This window comes from Aplidium turbinatum, chromosome 2 (genome assembly GCF_918807975.1).
Source record: "Aplidium turbinatum chromosome 2, kaAplTurb1.1, whole genome shotgun sequence".
Classification (NCBI taxonomy): Eukaryota; Metazoa; Chordata; class Ascidiacea; order Aplousobranchia; family Polyclinidae; genus Aplidium; species Aplidium turbinatum.
The window spans coordinates 45044136-45066573 of NC_137473.1; the positions used below are offsets into that span (position 1 = coordinate 45044136).

At 36.0% G+C, this 22438-nt stretch overlaps 1 protein-coding gene across 1 annotated transcript; it reads left to right on the forward strand.

The window, feature by feature from the left end:
• Window positions 1-1404: 1404 nt before the first annotated feature.
• Window positions 1405-15975, forward strand: LOC145765252 (uncharacterized). Its single transcript, XM_082577044.1, has 10 exons — window positions 1405-1484; window positions 1959-2236; window positions 3099-3239; window positions 4647-4725; window positions 5379-5532; window positions 7119-7214; window positions 7582-7710; window positions 8059-8307; window positions 12993-13144; window positions 14345-15975. Exons 1-10 carry the CDS (start codon window positions 1441-1443, stop codon window positions 14403-14405), a joined length of 1383 nt encoding a protein of 460 aa, XP_082433170.1. The 5' UTR covers window positions 1405-1440; the 3' UTR covers window positions 14406-15975.
• Window positions 15976-22438: the final 6463 nt, after the last annotated feature.

The window sequence follows — 22438 nt, forward strand, 5'->3', positions numbered from 1 at the left end:
TGTGTTATTGTTATTGATTGTATGCTTTCTATTTAAAGGGCTATCATTTTACTAGTCATCTTGCAAGTTTTTGTAATAATGATTTTATGAATAGAAACAATTGAAATCAGTTTAAGTTTCTGCAAGAGGTAGCGATAAAAAGTCAGTTGAGGAGCATAGATACAAATGAATCACGTTTTTAATTCGTAAATTTTCTAAACGGAACTTCCTGCAGCCTATAGTTTTTCAATCACGTAGCAACTTATCGGTATTTTGTCAACGTCAGTTTTCCTTGTATCAAAGTCATGCTGTGCTTATTGAACAAAGATGTCTGTGGTGACGTTTCCATAACGTTACAAAAAACACCTTCATCCTCCAATGTACGAAATCACATCCGTGGATTGTTGTCAGTGGGTTATTTAAAACAACACAAAAGTAGTACCGGTAGCCGCTTTGTGCCAGACAAAGAATGCATTTCTTGAAATTTTCCCTGCATTCAATTTACAATGCACCTTTTTTTTGTATAAGGAAGTATTGTATGTGGTTTCCAATTTAAATTTTCCTATTTCAGTTGTCGATTGGCGCGTTTCTGCTCAGTGCTTGTGAAAGCATGTCAGTTATAGCGACAGACTAAACTTAAAAGAATTTACGTGTCACGGTTAGAGCTTTACGAGATAGAGTTTTCAGGCTTCTAATTTCAAGCAGTATAGTAGGCTACAGTTGACAGAAGGTACTTTTGGACTTGGGCCCGGGTAAATTTCACAGGCCCGTAAGTTTTTAAGGAGCCTGGGATTTTGAAAAACTCACCCTGTACTTTTTGGACGTAGTGCGTTTGTCTTAGAATTATCTTGATTTGGGGCTTGAAGATCTCTCATTGCTACTGGGCCCAAATTATCCTCTTAAGGGCCCTGATTTCAAATGTGTGGGAGTAACCGCGATATCTTTCTGGGGTTTGGCCAGCTTGTTGAATAACGTTGCTCCATCAGAATGACAGAACTTTTCAATTAAGCGGATGAATACTATCGTTGTACTGCGTTTGAATTGTTAAGTTTTATCCTTTTTTTAAAAAATCTTAAAGAGTGTTTTATTGTCTACCGATATGTGGAGTTGAGAGGTTAATTTCTTAAAAGTATTTTTGGTACTTCGACTTTAGAATCTATAGGTGTAGACATTGAAGCGGGCAGTATCCCAAAAAATCTAGGTTGACTTCGGTCTTAGATGATATATCATTGTATTCTCTTTTCTTAGCAGACCAAGGTAACTACGAAAAACCCTTCTGTCTTTTACTGCATCTTTAATCATTTGTTTATAGGCAATAGGTAAAATTTACGCTAAACATCTAACTAAAGATTTTTACTTCGTTCTTGTGAAACTTTATCTATTTCAATGGATTTAAATATGACACAAAACGTGACCAAGCGACACGATGTTACTCCAATAGTGGTGGGCAACTCCATTTCAATGGTTTGTGTGGTCTTAGTCCTAGTGACCCTCACCTCAAGCAAGTAAGATTTTTAATAAACTACTTTCTTCTGTTATCATTACCAACACAATGATGATGTCAATTAGCATACCGTACATTAAGTTCATTTTTTTTGCGTTGGTTTCCATCTTCAATCTTAATGTTATAGACATAATTTTGTTACTGGGTATTCATTTCATAACGTTTCGTCATTTGATACGTCTGGATGTTTCACCCACATACGCAGCGTTTCTATTTCAATCACGACTGGACTTCACTTTATACGACATCCAACTCTGCGAGCAGTAACCTACTAATGGTCTCGTCCTTTTTCTGCTTCGTATCACAACGTAAAAGTTGTAGGAAAAACAATTCCGTTATTGATGTCACGCAAGGATACCTAGAATAACTACAGGTTTCGAGTTATTCAGTTGACTCTAGTTAGCTTTGCACGCATATCAACCATAAAATATCTTTTTTTAAATATACCATTAAGTTTTATGGTTTTAATTTTCAGGTTTTTGCGAGTGAAAAGACAAAACATCATTTCCATAAACCTCTGCTTTTCACTCTTGATATGGTACATCGGTTCCCTGATGTCAGCTCTTAGTGGCCATGTTAATTCAAGTAACACAACCATGAGTGGCCATGTTAATTCAAGTGACACAACCATGAGTGGCCATGTTAATTCAAGTGACACAACCATGAGTGGCCATGTTAATTCAAGTAACACAACCATGACCTTGTATACAACAGAAGACGAAATCACCTCGGTGGCATCAGCATGTGCGGCAGGTGCGTTTTACACATGCAAAATCAAGAGATTGATAGCTTCACTTTTTCCGCAACGAAATAAAAATATTCAATTGTAATACATGGTTGCCAACACTATTAGCCTATCATACTACTACTACTACTGCTACTACTATTATTAGTTACCATTACGCCATGTGATCGTAAGAGAATTGATGCTCGTCCTCAAAGACTCACATCAAGCCGACGATTATCATTATCATGTGCTGATGACTGTCGCGACACCAGTCTACAGTGAAATGAGGTCCACACAGTCTAAACAGCTGCTGTATGTGACTAGTATTCTTTCTAAAGGCGACTACAGATACGAGTAGGCTAGTTAACTTATTGTGAATATTATAGATATTTTACATAATTACGACTTTGTCAGTAGGCTACATTTTTTAAAATAAGTTAGTATTTTTTGGTAGAATGTGTAGAATCTTTACATTAATGTTTGAATGTGCACTTTGAATGGAAGGTGAGGTACTGGTCGTTAACCGGGTAGCCTATCCCACACAAGTTGTTTAAATGTTAGCTTCAATTAATTTAATCAATGACTTAATCTGAGTGTTTGTCAAACTTAAATCTTTGGAGAAATAATCTTCATTTTCATTATTAAGTGAAAGAAGATATTTTATTCTCTGTCGTAACGAGTGAGCTCTATGTATAGTAATTACCTCAGAAAGGAATACGGTATAGTGATAGGCTACAACAAGCAGACCTGCACGATTTCACAAGTGCATTTGTTTTGTTATGGTTTGTGTTTGAAGCCGGTTATAATCTGATTAAAACATATACATTGAGAAAATCGATGATATTAATAATGTAATTTTAACCAATAAATGTGATTTCACTTTTGCAGGCGCTGTGTTGTCTCTTTGTGGACATTTTTTCGTCATGTTTTGGCTGCTGCTAGACTGGTTATTTTTGAGTTTTACGATAAGACAGAGAGTTTCACGTCATATTTCCCATTTCTTTTTAAAATCAGCACTATTAGCATACGGTAAGTTCTTTTAGAAAATTTTTGCTTATTTTAACTCAGTAATTATTCATCTTTTGTTCTGTTGCTCAAAGCAATTGTACTAAGCTATTATGTTGACTTTCTATTTACATTTCACATTTGCTTGTAGTATGTACAAATCTGAATATTATTCAATACCAACCTACAATAACAATGAGCTGTAGATTGATTTCTACAGGACATTTTCAATCTTGTTAGTTCTCGTTTGCTGTTAAAAAACTCCTAATTACGATTTAGAAAACCGCACTTAATAAAAAAAAGTACAAAAATACAAACCGTCGCAAGATTTTAGATAATATATTATACTGTATATGACAAAATGAATATAATAATACCTAGCAAACAAGTAGTCTTCCTTAAACCTATGCGCTGGCGAAACGAAACTTATTAACCATAATATGCTAGTCGTACCAGTGTGTATGAGTCATGTAGCTAGGTAGGCCTATGAACCGCCACATGAGGACATTACCATTCGTCATAACCAGAAGTTTATCATAGTGCACCAGAAGTGTGCGGATCCCAGATCTTTACCATCCTGATCCGATTCGAGCTTGTTTTGCTTTTTGAGATCTGATTAGGATCCAACGGTTTCTAGATATCTCAGATCCGGATCCGAAAAAGATCTGTTATTAATTTTACGTCTAAAGACTCGTTTAAAACGTATTTCGCCACATGACTGATTCATAATGTTTGCAAGATGGATTCATGAAATTTAGTAAACTACTACTTATTAGACTTTCTTACTACATCATGCATTATGGTCCGATCACCTCTTATGGCACTTTACACTTCCATGCGAGGAACCAAGCATCCTGACTTGCCATATGTTATCTTTCCTTATTCAGATGCATAATTGCATACTACACGACACAACCCTTGTTGTTAGTGAAATAGCTGTTGAACGCATAGTAAAACAATAACTAAAACATGTAGGTTATAATGAAGAAGTAAAGTACGGTACGTTTATGTAGACTACAGTGTACCTCATGTAAGTTTATCTCTCTTACCTTAAAGTTTTTCAACACATACTACACTCACTACACACATGCAACAAATAAAACTATTTTGAAAGACAATCTTCGTCAAATATCAACTTTGTCCGGGCCACAATCTTAGTGTTGCCACAAACGAAACGGTCCAGAACTTTTTCCGAGATTGAAAATGTTGTTAAGAATTTATTTAAAATTTACATTTTTGTATTCAAAATTTAAAAAAATCATACAAATTTAGAATCCGAATCCGATCAAGATCCGGCTTCTATAAAAAAAGGAAGATTCAAATTCGATCCTTTTCTGTTAAAAACAGTAAGGTCCGGGTGCGGCGGATCCTGTTCTTGTACACCTCTGGTATAGTGTTCTTTTGAGCTGTAAGCCAATGTTATATTTACAGGTTTAGGATCGATCGTGGTTCTTATCTTTGTGATTTGGAACCATGCTTTTTCGAACATATCAAGTCTTGACCCTCATCTGTAAGTTGCTTCAATTAACTTTTAATGATATTTTGCATTATGCGATTTGTTTTTAAGACAATCTTTTGTTCTATTCAGGCTACTAATGCTTATCCTGATAAGTTATACCACAACTAGACAATCGTGAGCTTGTTAGCTATTCCAATTGAGCAAGTAGAATATTTGCTAAAGAATGACCTCGTAATCAATTGTGTAAGATAAAACAACAATTCAACCAGCTTTATCTAAAAAGCTACGTTTAGAAAGCGTCAGTTATAATCATAAAATTTATTATTGCAAATATTAATAGCCAAAGTACAAAAGAGAGCGTCATTTCCTTTCAAGTACTGTACTACTATGTTAGATAACCTTGTTGTACCAAGGTATCCTAATTCTTATTGTTCTTACATTCACTTTTTAAGCACCGTCAATTGCAGGAAGTTTTATGACGTTCATGAAACAAACAGCAGTAGGCCTACATCGCTGCTCATAGCTCTTCCTCTATTAATAAATGTGACGTAGAAACAAAATTATTGTTGTCTTTATCAATCCTTTTCGGTGCCGTCATTAAGTATGAAAGTCACGTTTACCCATTCCGAAACGGGCATCCTAACCATTGAAGTAATGAAAATTGTAAGCGATATTTTCAAAAATAGTCTTACGCTAATGTTCAGATGCTGGTACAAACTACCTAAAATTAAAGGACAAAAGATTGCATTCTCTTCAATAACTGGATTATGCCTTCTGGTTATCCTTGCTTGTGTCGTGTACTGCATCGTGAAGTTTACTTGTAGAAAGGTTACTAAAGTAGTCCCAACTAAAATCAAAGTAAGTGCTAATATTCAGTAAAAGTATTCCACTTTAACGCTTTTGTGCGGAGTCGCATCGCAGACGGCCACTTTATCAGGAACATATCTTTTCCAGTGGCATATGGTGACCATTTTTTTAGGTGTTTACATTTTTTTAAAAGTTTCAAACACATTCTTGATTTGCACAATAACTATTAATATCACATCACATTAGCTTATTTTTATAAGATCTGACCAACTATTGAGCAAACTGCAAACCTATTGAAGGTTTGCTGATAATGTGTAAGAACCCTCCCCAAAAAAAAAATGATCACCGTGCGCCATTGATCTTTACCACATCTGGTCAGATCCGTATCCAATCTGACGAAGACATGTAAGCGTACTAGATAAAGTGATTGTCTGAGATATTTGATGAGCACATAGTCACAGCTAGGCTACTTTTTTGAAGAATGAAATCCTATCTTGAAGAGCGAAATTATCAAACCATTAAACGTTCTTGATGACAAAGGGTGTTATAAGCAAAAATATTTTTTTATTTTATTTAAAGTCTACTCCTACAGAAGACTACGTGGTATTACGTAAAAAACACAATATCACCTGAATAAGTCTTCTTTTTCAACAAATTGATCATGTTTTATCAGCTGTGATCTTCCACATGAACTCCCTCCATTCTGTTTTGTCTTTTGCTTTTAGTAGTACTTCGGCATGCTTTTCATTCCCGTAATTACCTTGATATTGTCAAAATATTTCATTATTTGTCGTCCTTTTGTTCGTTTGCCTTATGCCATCCTAGTCAACATTAAATTTTTCATCGAGTGGCTTCTTGCTATGTGTTCGAAAGAATTTTCTGAGGTTTATGTTGTTAATCAGACTCCTGTTACCGTCTGTTTGTTGAGTAGCAAACTCATTTGTTTTTGCTTTCATCCAGCAGATGCGTAATCGTCTCCTGTGATACCACATTTCAAAACTTTTAAACTTTTTATGTGCATGAGTCACTTGACTCAAATCGGCTGATTTAAATGTTGCCTTCTGATTGGTTAATAAACCTCATCTGCTGTTACAGATTGCAAATACGCTGTCGGATAATAATGTGGTGATATCGTAAATATGACACAAAATTGAAAATGAGCCTTGTCGCTAAAAAACCTTAGCACCTGCAAAGCGATAATAAATAAACCATGTTTTTATTTTTCTGACGAGATACTCCTGAAAAAGTCACACAAACAGTCCCAACAGTCCCTTTGAGTAATGAAAAACTTCTCCTCATACACTGCACGGAAAAGGCCAGGTCATCAATCACTGGTCCAGTGCTGTTTTCCGAAGTACTTGTTACGACACGGAAGAAAGATTTCAAGTTAATTTTTTTAAGTCCGTTTAGTGCGAAGTTGTATTCAAGTATACATGTCACTGGTCTTCGCTATTGCATCCTTTGTTTTTTGCTCTGTTGACCATTTGGTGTCGTGTTGAAGAGTAGCCGAACTCTCATGTGTGACATAGTTTGATGAATTGATTTAACAGAATTTAAGTAGTAAAATTTCAATTTGAAAAAAAAGTTGCTGTATACCTGAATTAAAAAAACAACAACTTACCTATTCGGTATTTTAGAAAACCAAGAAGATCCTGTATCAACTTAGTGCCTTGACGACAATTATCATCATTGGTTCCGCCCCAAGCACATCTACATGGTTTGTGATCGAAGACGTAGGTCTATTCAGCTGTTTATATGTTTTTTTAATAGTAAATAGCCTAATAAAGCTTTTGATTGCATTCTTAAAAAAAAAGTATACTTTTAACCTTTCTTGAAGCATGGTTAATTTCTCTCACCAGGTTCAATTCTTGTGGACTTCAAAAATCTGCAAAAAAGTAAAGATATCTTTTTTACCTAAAATTATTAAATTTGAGTGACGAAAAAAATTGCTTTAGCTGAAAGTGGACTTCTAAAACGTTGCTTCGTAGGATCTCGGTCTCTGCAGATTATTATATTTTGTCTGTTTTGTTATCGGATTTAAAGCAAGATTTTTTCACAGGCATAGTTAATTTACTAATTGAAATGATCTATTGTTTCTAGATTAAAATGAGCAAAAGCTGGCTTTTACTATTGGACGGTATACTGGTGGCATTAGAAGGAGTTGTCTTAATTATTTACTTGCCTTTGAGCACTGGAAACTTCAAGTCTCATTGGATAGCTGTGCTAAAGGTCAAATTTTGCAACAAATATTTGAACACGACTGTTTCTTTGATTTCTATATTCAAACAAGCCTTTTTAGACAGGAAAAAAGGATTCTAAACAAATTCACAAAGATTTAATTCATGCTGTGTTGAGCTGCATTCGAAAAAGATGGATCTTGAAGTTTACAATTTGCCGTTATTATCACAAGACAAAAGAAAATGAAAACAATTAAGTTACATCTTTTTAAAACAGCTATTAACAATTGACATCAACTTGTGAACCAGTTTTAATATCTTATTTAACAGTAAGCTACGTTAAGTCACTTTTTCGTTGGCTGACAAGAAAAAAATTCTTCTGTACTTTTTTCTCTACTAGGGTCGAGATCCAAGCATCAACAGTTTTCACGACCAAAGAAATAAAACCGTCATGGCACTTGACGACAGTGCCGTTGTTGCAAATAGTGGAGAACAGGGAGAAAAACAAACTCCAAAGATCCAGCCGCGGGACCAACAAGTCACTTTTACTTCAGTTGATGAAGTGTTTTTTTCAACTTCAAGTAAACCTAGTTCACCAGACAATGATTCATTCACACGAACCTACTCTAAATCACAAGATACTGAAAAGGTAACCGTTTTACTGGTTTTCGCTTTCCAAAAGTTATCTATGAAGACAACCATCAAAATTGATCAAGTTTATAGAATATATTAGTTCACTTATATCATAGCCGGTTGTTTTTGTTGAGAGAAGTTTGCGAAACAATGAAGTGGCTATATTGCTTGCCTTCATACGAAACCATTATAAACTTCTTCTTTAATTTGTAAGCATCGAATGTTTCCATCCTTAAAACTTAAAATTTTGTAAAGTAAAGAAATTAATTATAATATTTTGACCTTCAGTAGGCTAAGTTCTTCCTACTGTTTACTTCTTTGAAGTGGGAATTTTGTATATTTTTGCATGCTTTCCTGCACATGTCTGTATGTCATGTGTGTTAAGCGGTGGCTCAAAAAGGGCACTTCGGAAAGTAGATTATGAACGAAATTTAATGTCCGAATTTTTACATTTGTCGGATAATATTTAAGCTTCATTGAATTTACCTATTTTAAAAGCAAAGTCTACTTCAAAGAACACCTGGTTTAAACGCATAGGTAGAAAGATATATGGCCTGAAATTCTTCCAACTCTAAACATTGCATGTGTATTGCAACTACAAAATTGCTAAGCTGTGTAAATAGAGAGTGGTAAGAAGTAAGAACCCTTGTGCGGCACTCAAAAGGTGCCAGTGCAAGTGCAACACCTTTCCAGAGCATAGCCTACTGCTTTATCTTTGGCAACACAATTAAAGGCAATTAAGGCATGCCTGATGAAAGATAAAAAATATGCTTCTTTAGCTTCACGTTTACCAGTGGCGTAGCTAGGGGGAGGGGGCGGACCGCCCCGGGCGACACGTCTGGGGGCGGCACTTTCAGACTAAGATTTTGGATTTTGATTATAATCTGACAAAAAAACGCATTTCATTTTCACATGCTTTTTCTTGAAGGGGCGGCAAAATCTGAATCCGCCCCGGGCGGCACATTCCCTAGCTATGCCACACTGACGTTTACATAACATAAATCTTCAACCACAGGTGCAAACTTGGATACAACAAATAAAGTACAAACAGAAGCTTCAGTTTAGATCTTAATTAGTAGAACTAACGTGACTAGTTTCATCCTAACGTTGCTTCAATAACAACAGGATGTGAGGTTTCAAGAAGCGATTTTGAAAACAATGAAAACACAATTTTAAGTTTTCAAGAAGCACAAGCAAAACTTAATGCTTGCTAGGCTCGGCATGAACGCAAGTCATGAACTCGGCATGAAGCAAGTTATATGAATAGTAGGCTAGTATTAAATCGTTCAGACACTTAACCCAACTTTTGATTAGCACAGTTAGCCACATCCATTTCTTAATCTAGCTAAGCATAATGTTACGGACAATCGTTCACCAGATCAAACCTTTAACGTCATAATTTACCTGGCGTCTACGTCATTGAATATTTCTGTAAACGAGGAACTCTTACATCATCTTGAATTATGAAGTATTGCATCAGCTAGATTCACCTCCTGTGAAATTACTCAACAAACATTTTAACTGTTACGTCACAGAGGCGAGTTATGTGCGTTTGAAATGTAGCAGCCGGTTTCGTCATTTCGTAGATTGTCGATGAGAAAGCTGGTCAGAAATTAAACAGTTCTGCTTTGCGTACTAGCTAGACGAAATTTCTGTTCTTTATCCAGAAATCTGTCTTGTTAATGACAAGTTGTTTTGTGCGTTAGTGCATACGTGTTGCGCTATTTCTTGTAACAGCCCGTGTTGCTGTGCTCTCTTGAAATACAATTCGTAAAAAGACTTTTTCAGAAGAGTATTTCTTTCGGTCATCGCATACAGACGAAGGATTTGGGAATTTTATCCTACAACTTTCCCACGGAGATAGCCTACATGGTTTATCGTTGTGACCACCTAATTTTCATTCTAACTCGTGTGCTTCCAATCGGGCTAGCTTCTAATATTCTAACTCGACTTCCAATCTTCACCTTATTCAGTAGCCTAAGTAATACTTTAAAAATACCTCAGTAACACAAAAGTACAAACGGCTTACGTATGAAGGTAGTGTATATACTATTACTTTTTTCTCGCTTTTTTATCAATAATAATCCAAGTTATAAATGCTTTGATCAGCTGAACACTTTGTGCTTCTGTTTTACTCTGCCTTAAAACCCAAGTATAAACAGGAATCGATATGCTATTTCATTTAAAACAACGAAAAACCAATATCAGGACACTGAAACAAAATCGGCCTACTGATGTGCTTGCCTACAAAATAAATAGCATTTTTTGATGTTCCCATGCTGTTGACAGCGAGTTTACTGAACTGAATAGTTACGATGTTCATGGTGATTATTATTTATATTTCACCAATAGCGGCAGCACGGTAGTTAATAAGTTTGCTAGTTAAAACCTTTATACTTCATGTCGTTTTCTGCTGCAGAAACTCAAGTGTATATCGGAATCAACGTGTTTGCCAAATGAGCGCCTGGTTAGTAAACGACGTATGGCACACCTCAATACTCACAATTTATACTTTTGCATGAAGTTTTTCTGCTGCCAGTTGAAGTGTTACGTAACAGTTATGACCATCTTGATCAGTGATTCCCAACCGCGGCTCTTAGAGCCGCATGCGGCTCCAAGCTAGCCTTCTTGCGGCTCTCATTGACCCCTGAAAATCCCACACCAAATATAAAAAATTTATTAATAATTAGGGTTCAAGGTTAGTAATGACTCTGAAGGAAAACACAGCTTGCAGGTGATGTTACAAACAACACATTTCCCAACACTATCTGACCATCGAACCAATGGATCATTTGAAGCATACAGCAGACTTATCAGTAACTTGATTGATGAGTTCAACTGCCGCATTAACGGAATGAATTTATTTTTGCCAATGATGAACGTGTTTGCAAATCCTATTGCAGTTAATGTGGCCACAGCTCCTGATAATTTTCAATTGGAGTTGCTAGACATGCAGTCAGATATCGAGCTCAAACAATTACTTCAAAGTGAAGACCTACTTGAATTTTGTAGTCGAGTTCCAGAGGGAGAGTATCGGAACTTGAAAAACAATGCCCAGAAAAATAGCTCTGCATTTGGATCAACTTACGTATGTAAAGCACTTTTCAGTAAAATGATCAGAATCAAAAATAAATATCGCAATCGGTTGACCGATGACCACCTCAAGCAGCTACTGCATACTGCATCCTCTGCAATTGCGCCTCGCTTTGACAAACTTGGCTCAAAGCCAATGCCAAGTTGGACATTAAATTGGTTTGTGTTATTTTTCTTGTTAATGTTGCTATTCGTTGGTACATGCTTTAGAATTTTCGTTATAATTACTTGAGTGTTTTCATGCGGCTCCATACGTACTCTGAAGTTTGAAATTCGGCTCCGACACCAAAAAAGGTTGGGAACCACTGATCTTGATCATTAACGTTATGCATAGGCTGGTCTCATGCATAACTACTGTAGCCTACTTACTGGTAGGTCCTGTCTCTTCAACAGCTTTTTTTGTTTGAAGCTGAAATAGGCTCTATCTTGCAAAAGTAAAATATGTATTGCATTGTTTATGTTCGATGCATGATAAAAGAAAAACAAAAAAGCAGGACAAGAAGTTTTACTGGTTAGCTTTGGAGACACAAGTTTTAACCAGTTTTGCTATGCCTTCATTTTCACCGGCACTATAATGTCTACATTAATGTGCTGATAGTTGGATTGCAGTTCTTTTGGTGACTGGGGGTTGGGATTGTGGCATCTTATAAACAATATATGTCCATGCAATCAGGTTATTTGAAAGGACCATCAACAGAAACAATAAAATATTTATCTTACTTAGATTTCCAACTTCAAAGGTTTGCAAATGACCATGTCGTTGAACCAAAATTACCCGATATTAACTTAACATGTTTTTAAAGACCGGCGCAGTTTTAACTTTAACTAAGTTAAGATTTTTCGATTCTCTACCTGGTCCACAGCCCTGCTGATAAGCTAAGTCCGAGATTCTCAACCGGGGCCCATGATCTTCTTAGGAGGCCACGAATGTAGGCCCTTATTTGTGTCACCCACCAATCGAAAACATCCAAAGACACAAGTGAACTTTAGCACGTTAGCCATCATGTTTTTTTCCGTCATGGACAGGAGATGCCTAAAATAGTCATCGAAATTACTACATTGGCCGTCTCATAACCGGAGAAAAACACAGAAGCTTCTTTAATGATTCCAAGATAAAAATAATTTGTACTGATTGTCTTATTAATATCATATTTGTAAGACAATCAGGGTAGTGTAACTCTTCAACTTTGATTCCTTTCGTAATTTCGTTTATGTTTTAACTTTTATTTTGATTGTTTTTATTTGATTATCACGCTTTTCTTCGACTTAACGGAAGTTTCGAACTAACAGCGTTAATTAAAACTCTTTTATTATAAGTTTCGCAAGTGTATGTTATCTCTTTTTTTTATTGATGAGCAGGGGGCCATAGATTTTGAATTTATTTTAAGGGAGACACAAACTATGAAAGGTTGAGGACCACTGGACAAAGCTGCAAGAAGAAACTGAACATTTTGACCCGATTTGAAACATGCTATTTCAAATTTGAAGCATGCAGGCTCTGCTGAAATAAAAAATAACATTAAACTTGCAACAAACTTTATGAGTTTTATAAACTTCAGACGCTTTTAAAGTGCTTGTTTTATGTAACCAAATATACGTGTTTTTTAGACCAACCCTTCTGGGGCTTTGGAAAAACTACACAGTTTGCGAAAAATGCTCTCAAGATCTTCAGTCACAAGAAGCCCGTCAAGCGTGACTACAAATGAGACTCCGCCTCAATCCCCAACCGTAAAGAAAGGAACGTACTCTGCACTGGAGAGGTAAATAAAAAAATAAATTAAACTATTTCCCTAATGAAACAGAAAAGCAGTAGGCTACCTATAGCCTACCTGTTTTCGTTTTTTTTTTACAAATTACGAAGTCTACCTGCAAAAGTTTGTGGTTTTTTGGATTTGAGTTTTTGTAGCATTGAGAAGTTAATGTAAGCTACTGAACTGTAGGCTACATTAGGAGTACGGTAAGTTTAAAAAAGAAAACATTGGAGTGAGGCTACTAAAACTTATTTTTTGTCTTTTTAAAGAAGCATTGTCAGAAATAAGGAATTACGAAAAGAGATATGGGCTTAAGCTTGGGGAGTAGTCTACCCCGAGAACATGGGGAGTCGTCAGGAGGCAAAGGGGCATTGTTCTCCAAAATATTTTAAATTAAATGTTTTAAACTCTGCTACAGCATCAGTTCACAAAGTTTTATTATTGATTTAGGACGAAAGTACTTTTAAAATGTGCAATGTTAACTAATTTTCTTAAAACTTTTCTTGGTGGAAGTCTCCCAGACCCCCGATGGCTGCTCCGTCTTTGCTGGCTAATTATCGGGCTCATTCGCATGTGCAAAAATGATTATTTTCCGTCTCCAAAATTTTGTGCCAGCTACGTCCTAACCCGAAAACATTTTGTTGATTTTGTGTTTGCTTTCTCAAAATATTGTTCGATGTTTTGGGGTTGGAGGAGGCTTGACAAATGTAAATCTGCTGTTGACTACGGATTGTTGACCTACAGTAAGATACTTGCACAGAGCAGTACGTATAAGTAACAACCTACCAAGAGATTCTTCCCACACTATCTTCAGTCAACTCAACACAATTGGAAAGAGCATATAACATACAATTATTGAGGAATATACAATACATATAGGCCTACTGTTGGTAGGCTGCATCGCTGAAAAGTCCAGAAAAAACAATATTCACAAACTAACTTCTGAGCTTACATAAACTAATGTCCTTTTGGTCGTCTTGTCTAGCTGTGATTCAGTCTAATTTATTTTTCACTCAGAAGCTGTATTTTTAAGATGTGTTTTGTCACATTTCATCACCAACATGTGAGAGACAGTTTTTCGCTAGAAGATAATGGAAAAGCTCAATATCACTTTACTCAATCTAGTTTCCTCATTCATGGTTGTACAAAAGAAATAAGTGAACACAATAGCTCCATTTGATTCTAAAGCGTTTACCGTTTTCTTTTAAGATTTAGTTTTGGTCGTCAATCAAAGACCACTGAAGAGTTGGCGAAGAAATCGGCATTTTGAAAGGCGAAGCTAGAAAAGCGATATTAGGAACGAACCTCCGGATTGGATCCAAAACTCATCAATACGATTTTGAGTCTAAAAATCTCTGCATACCACTGTGTGGCACAAGCATTCTGTCACAATGAAATTATTGACGTGCTTTTAGATTTTTCTGAATGACATTGTTGCAAAAAATCATTAAATTTTACAATTCCTTTATTGTTTCAAATTGCATATTTGGTGACAACAGGATCAGAAACGATATGACGATATCTTATGCATATGGCAATGTCTAGAATTTTTTCTTTTAAACTTATGATTTTAGGTAACGTTTTGGATTTTTATCAGGATAAAGACCTAAACCACAAATTTCAGGTTCATATCTGAAAAACGACTCAAGTTTTTATGAAATTATAGTTTAATTTTGCGAGAAACTTTGCCCAAGTTGAAATAGGAAAGAAAAATAAGAATATAGGCTAAATTTTCCATTTTATAACTTACACAAAAAGAATATTTTAGCATGTCCAACACATAAAGTGCATGTCCGACTGTCCGTTGCATAGCTGAAAGTTTTAGTTATTTGGACATGAACTGTCGAGTTATCTTATTGTTTCAATTTCAAATCAACGTTTTTCTGAAATTCGTAGTGTCATGCTATCTCCTTTATCCTTCCACTTGGCTGTAACCGTCAGGTCTGGAAAGCCAATTAGCCTACGCGGAAATAGGTTATTTTGCGCGGTCAGCCACCACTGAGCTGGATAACTTGAAATGTGTTTGTGGTATTGCTTGTTATGATGCTGTTTTTTAAAAGGTTGTTTTATTTTTTTTTGATCACTTCATCTTGTTTATGCTTTTTTGGTCTAAATTAGTATTTTAGAAAAAGTATATTTTTGAAGCGAATCAGAAGACACCACGAAACATAATTTTTGAAACTGCGTAACGTCAAACTAACTAACAATGACTCGAAAAAACCAGCTTTGTGAGTCACTGCATCAAGCAAAGCCAAAATGTTCAATGTTTAGTTATTTCGATGAAGAAAATCACTAAACGTTTTGTTGATATCCGGTCTGCATTCTAAACAATTGTAAATTCCAAAGAAACATTCTGTTTGTAACATTAACCAGTGTTCAGCAAGTTGTTTTGATTTGCGTGCATAGTGTTTCCATACGCTTATTCCCAAAGACATAATGAATATAGAGAATTAAATATTGGTCGTTTTACTAGAAAGTGTCGAAATCTGTAACTTATTATTCATTGTAGCAATGAAAACTTTCTGGGAAGTGCCAAATCTTAGCAGAAAAAAAAAATGAAAATAGCAAATATACATATTTGAGGTCCAAAGCAGCAAATATTTATATTAGGGTAGCCTCAGGAGGCTTACCCCAAGAAAATGTTTTCAGATTTTTTTTTGTTTTGGTCGCTCAATGCTTTATGAATGTTTTTTATAGCTCCGGTAACGTTTCTTATTGAAGGCGTGCACTGTGGAGGCCACATCTACCAAACACCATGAGTCAAGCTTTTGTATCCTACGGCAGCAGTTCGACACAAAAGTATTGATTCAAAATTGAAGTTTAGCTTGAAACTAAAAGTGTTGCACTAATGTCTTTGCAGATATAATCGAAAATCTTTAACGTATTTTCTTGTGAATAAACAATTTTTGTCAAGATCAACCAAGTTCGTAAATAACTTGAAGATACCTCTTTCATTTAAGATACCTGCTATTTAATAGCCTATAAGTTTTTGTATTTCGACGGAGGATATCTATTTCTAACAGAAAGTAACTGTTTGCAACTGAGAATAGCGCATTTGCAACACAGAGAGTTGCTCATGTTTATAAAACTGTTTAGCAGTTTCAACATGTCAACATATGATATTGTTTTTAGCAGTAGCGGATCTAGAAAAAAATTGGAGAGCGGCCACCAGAGTTCAGTCGAAGCAAAATATTTAAGATGCAATAAATTTAATAGGTGAGGCAGGAGTAATATTAAATAAAAACTGGTGGTATTACTTGCGAAAATACAGTAGCATTATTTCAGCAGTTAGGTTAATCATTAATGTAATGTGTTTGAAAGAGCGAAGCAAGCAAAAAATTGATTTTTTTTCTTGGTTTTATGGACACCTGACTCAGTGCCTCCTTAACCTTCTACTCTTGTTGTTAATAGTTATAAGCGCAACAAGACAAATTCTGCAAGCTAAGCTTTGTGATGTCTTAAAAATTACTACAATCCCTTTCAAGCTAGTATACTGATACCAGTTGTAAAAACTAAAATAAACAAATAGCCTGTTACTGAACTTAGGTTTTTGTTTAGCAATTTGCTCCTCAAAGAAAGGCCAGATCTTCCCCCCTCATATTTTCTTTGATCACTAGAAGCACAGTAACGCCATACACTTGGTTTTTCTTGTCTTTTCCAAAAATTGCAAGGCGGATGTAATGATATTGAATTTTTCATTTTTTTTCAAATTCGTATGAAAGTATTACTCTGGTTGTAAGGATTTTAGAAGGAATGAGCACAATAAGCTTTGCTGGCAAGTCGTAAATTTTTATCAATGCGATAAGTGAGCACACACACTTCGTGCGATTGCTCGAGCTCATTGCTCTCCTGACCCTTGAATGAAATCGGATTAGCACAGCAATAAAAGGGCGGTAAGATAAAGCAAAACTGTCGTTTTTGGGTACCTTTGCAAAAATTGAAATATTAAGTTTAGCATATAAAATTTTAGAACATTGATTTTTCAAAATTATAGACAAAATGATTTTTTACAGCCAGTGCAACTTCTGTTGAAATAGCACCAGTGGATCACATGAAACAGCTGATTGAATTTGATCCAAAAACGGCCCCCCTTAAGCAGTTAACTTGCAGAAAAAGGTTGAAAAGCAAAGGGTTAATTCTGTATTCATCTCACTTATCCATTTTCTTCATTCATTTGCAAAAGAAGTTGTTTCTATGTAGGCCTAGCCGTACAAAATCGTAGTTCAGTAAGCCTACATTACCATCTTGTCGGTTGCATAGTCGAGTGGTGAGAGTCTGGGAACGCCAATCGAAAGGGCGCCGGTTCGACACTGCTCAAGAGCATGCAGCTTTGTCTTTGGCCGGACACTTAAAGGCATGCCTGAAGGTGGACATGAAGATTGGCTTCCTTGCCTTCCCGTCCACTTAACTTAAATCTTCAACCACCGGTGTAAGTCTGGATACGACAAACAAAAAACCATCCTAAATCCATTTGCTCAAAGCTGAGCCGAAAGCATAAATGAGACACAACAGACGATAAATTTTTCATTGGACAGGGTGTCCACAACTGTTGTGTCTACCAACTCAGGAACGGCTATTTGTCCAGCAAGCCAGCGATTGCCAATGAGAAAGCATATACGTGATTTACAATAAAAAAAACTTAAAAAATTGACTAATATATCTTGTTCTAGTATAATTACTTCGAGGCTATGAATTTCTGATCTAACACTGAGTAGTTTAATACAGTAGGCTATGGTTACTTTTGCATTACTGACAAGTTTTTGTATGTTAAATCTTTCGAATGGCTTTCCATTCGGAGCCCCACAAGAAGCATGTCAAACCTTAACACCAAACCATGGCAACAACACTGCTCTAGACTTCAAATCTAGCCCATTTGAGATTTCAGTGGAAGCAATTAGAATAGGAAAGTTTATTGGTAAGTAGAAATAATGTGCAAAATAATGCATGTTGCATTTTTATATTATTCAGAAGAAATCTGTCTGCTCCGATTGCTCAGGACATGAACAGCCGACTTGCGACTATCATGGCATCGAAGAAACAGCAAGACCAAGCATCCATGGTTCAACTCTTGGCGTGTAAGTTGAGGAGCAACCTTAGTGATAGCCAATAATTTACCGGCGACACTACTTGAACAAAAACTGAAACTATAACACTGCTAACCCTGGAGGTTAGGCCTGCATCAGTAGTCCAAAGCTTCTGCAAGTATAGGAAGCGGCCATAACATGCTTTGCAAGTACTGTAAGCCTTGTGCAATCTTCCATGCACAAATCGAGTAATGCAGTGTAAAGGGTAATATGAAAGAACAACCAAGGTTATCCATATAATATTAGCGGTTTCTAAAACCTCAACAAGTAGGCCTATCGCCGCGAGCAACTGACCAGCAGACAGGAATGGAGGAACCATTTTAAAAGTAGGTGGGCCCAGAGGCGCAGCAGTCAAAGTCAATCCAACTTCTGGGGGGCAAAGCCCCCCAGACCCCCCTTAGCATTGCTGCATTCCGAATACTTTATTACTTATACGGTACATTGAGTTTTCATGATTGCCTTTCGTATCAACAAGCGAAAAGTTTCCACTTTTGGGGCCAATTTGGTCAAAACATTTACAAAATTGTTAAATTGCTTTATATTGATAAAGCTTTGGTAGAGAGTTTGCTTTGTTGAACCATAAAAAAATAAAACATAGTAACTTTAGCGGGTTTAACATACTTTATTACACACAAAAAATATAACATAATTGAAATAAGCTCAAACGTTTTCGACACGTACGTGTGTCCTCATCAGAAAACAACACATACATTGGTATGTCAACCGGACATTTGTTGACAAGGACCGGGGTGCACTTAAACCCAAACCTAACAACTAAAAGTGCAATTAAAGAGCACATCGCCTTTTGTAAACGTACACTGACAATGTCTCGATCGGCCAATTTAAAATCATCTCTCGAGGCAGATCTGATTTTCAGACCAAGATCATGAAAACCTTAAAAATCAAACGTAACAATCCATCTCTCAACCGGCAGTTATTTGTCTGTGGCTCATCGTTCCTTTTGTGTGTGTTCTAATTGTTTGTCCAATGCCTGTAGTCTACACCTCATGATCTGTTCCCCACGGCATAATTTACTCGTAATCATTCTTGTATCATTTGTTCAGTTTGTGCTTTTCAGTCCAGAGTGTCGTTACAGTTACAGTGCAAAGTCAAATTTATCTTCTGATTTTTCATTTTATGTATATTGCAGATCTAATTCCTGATGAGGACACACGTACGTGTCGAAAACGTTTGAATTTATTTTAATTATGTTATATTTTTTGTGTGTAATAAAGTATGTTAAACCCGCAAAGGTTACTCTGTTTTATTTCTCTACGCTTTATAGTGCTGTACAAAATATGGCGATAAACACACAAATAAAAAAAGAAACAATACACACACAGTTATAATACCACCTGGGATAAATAATCTGCAGCATTATACAGTAGGCTGTGCGCATACACAACAGCTGCACCACCAATATACAAATATGATAGGCCTACTGGTATCAAAGAACAACAAGATTCCTTCAACTGTCACTATATAGGTGACTGCCACTGTATTACACTTCAAATTTTTTCCTAAAAAAGTTAATAATACGATGATTAAAAGCAATAAATTCTTGGCAAATTGAGGTGAGATCAACCTGATCGATTAAGTTTTTGTGAATGTATTCAACTGTTCATCTTATAATATGAAACTAAGGAACTTTCAGAAATAATTAATTAAACTACCATTCAACGTTTTATAGGCAGAGAAAACTTTTTCTCAAACCGTAGAAAAAAGTTTTCTCTGCCTATAAAACGTTGAATGGTAGTTTAATTAATTATTGTTCATCTTATGGTTCAAATGCTCTTGGGTTAATCTGCTTTATTAAGTAATTTTTCACCAATGTTGTATTTTCCATTTGTTGTATTTCCAGACGTTTAATATAAAATAAACAATAATAATTGTAGCGATAGCCAACCACGTGAGAAAATCATTTACCTCTTGTTACTTACTCACTTATGTGCACAAAAACAACTCAATATATATCAAGAAAGAAACGCAAAACAATCAACTAAGGAACGTGGTACAGAACGCTCAATTGATTACACGCGCAGTGCGGTAGTAATCAATTCCAACGTCTGTACCAGAAAAACGCTGAACTGTGATTATGTAGTGACGCTGGTCACGAGTTACATATATTCAACGTAAATAAAATGACGACTATAACCCTGTGGCACGAAAAAGACCTTTTTGCAGTAGCATTAAACATAGGGATTTCCAGGTAAAACTGTATCAGTTTTGATAGATTTTTGTAAATGTTTTATCTATTTTAACAGCTTGAGTTCGTTTTCGAGAGAATTAACATCAATATCCCCATCTAGCCTGGTTTAGGCTAAGTGTCTGGTTTAAGTGCCTGCAGGTTATCTTGGTAAAATCTTTCGCTACCTTTTCAAAAATATTTGGCTTTCAAAAGTGGGTGGGCCAGGCCCACCCAGAAAATAAAGTAGGTGGGCCCAGACCCACGAGGCCCACGTGGTTCCTCCATCTCTGGCAGCAGATCGTGGTTTGTGTCAAAGGTATGATTATTTGGTCCTATTGTTATTTTGAAAGTATTGTGAGAGAGAGATTTTTTAATTTTGCTTTTCGCAACACGTGTTCTAGAAATTGACCTTGTTTTTCTTCGATGTTTTTTAGTAGATTCTTTGTTTGATTAACTTGATTTAAAACACTTTGGTTGGTTTTTCTAGAAGTCCAGGAAATCCTCTTGTAGACTAGTTTAAAAATATGTGATAACTTGTGGAAAATTGTATCAGTTATCCTTTATTAAAAGAAGCAAAAAATATTATTTTTCTGTCAGCCTCACCACCCAAGGTCCCCCTTTTCGAGGAATTTTCTTATTAATAACCAGAGACTTTAGACGAAATGGAATTGCAGAAGGAACGTGGGAACTTCCCAATGATGGGTTATTCAAACTGACAGAGTGTAACTCCAATCCATCAGGTGTGATAACTCACAAAGGCCCTGGCAAAAAATGTGGTTCGTTCAACTTCACTTGGACGGCACCGGTTGCTACAAAACTACTGGCTTATAAAATAATGTAAGTAGATCGTAGGCTAGACCTAATTGCTAATTTCACAAATAAGAATTCGTTTAAAACAACGTAGCATTTTTAGTAACACAGAATTCCCAACTTGACGTTTAGCTTTAGCTCTTGTAAACCTTGTGTAATGTCTATCCATCCATTTTCAGAATCGCTGTCGTTCAAGAATTTCTTTTATACAGGATCTCCAGACCTGATATTAAGTGTTTTTCCAGTTGATTTTCCCGTCACGGAAGCAGAGTAAGACGCACTTCAATTATTTTGCTAATGAATCCTGGTCAAATCGTGATAAGAATTTTGTGCAGAATGTGATTTGTTAAAGCAGTTAACATAAGCTTCTATGCTTTGACGTATTTGCATTAATCGTGTCTGGCATGTGAGATGACAGAGTCGCAGATTCAATGAAGTAAACTACAAGTTAAATTCTTGGCTTTCAACGCTTTGCGATATAACAGCGTAAAGTAATTGCGGCATAGGCTTTGTGTGTTAAGGAAGAAGCATACAAAATAAATGAAAACTTGAGTCAGTATAGAGAATATAGGCTACTATTGAGATAATTCTTCCATCGGAGGTTATATTGTGATGAACACCCAGTGGGAAGGGGATCCAGGAGGTACTTTTGGTCCCGAACCGAGATGATTTTAGGCACTCAGAACTTTTCCAGATGGCCCAGGAAGTTAAAGAAAACGTTGCATTAGCTTTTTCCATTGTGCATTTTTAGAGATGTCTTCTTTTTGGGGTCAGGGAAAGTCATTGGCACCGGGACCGAATTAGTCTCTCATCGGCCCTGTGAATACCGCTGTGATACGTTGGTTTGGTGAAATTTATAAAGCTACAATGTAATTGCTGCGCCTTAATGGCAGTAAAGAGCTATATTTCTTTTGCGCAGTGATTGTGCAAGCATCCACTCCTTACCGTTAAAAAACAAATATACGACGCTCTATTTCGAAAAACAAACCACCCAGGAAGAATTGATCACTTTTGTCGAGGTAGAAAAATTTTATTATTCTGTCAGCAAAGTGGATAAATTTTAATTACGTTGATAGAGTAATCGATTCTTCGGATGATGTGATGTTTTATCATCATGTTATAACAGAACGTTTCAACAGTTGTAGGTTATGTCTATGTTTCCCTTCACACCATAGTTTTAGGTCCCCTTATGTCGTTTTTACAACCGCTGTAAACCTGTAA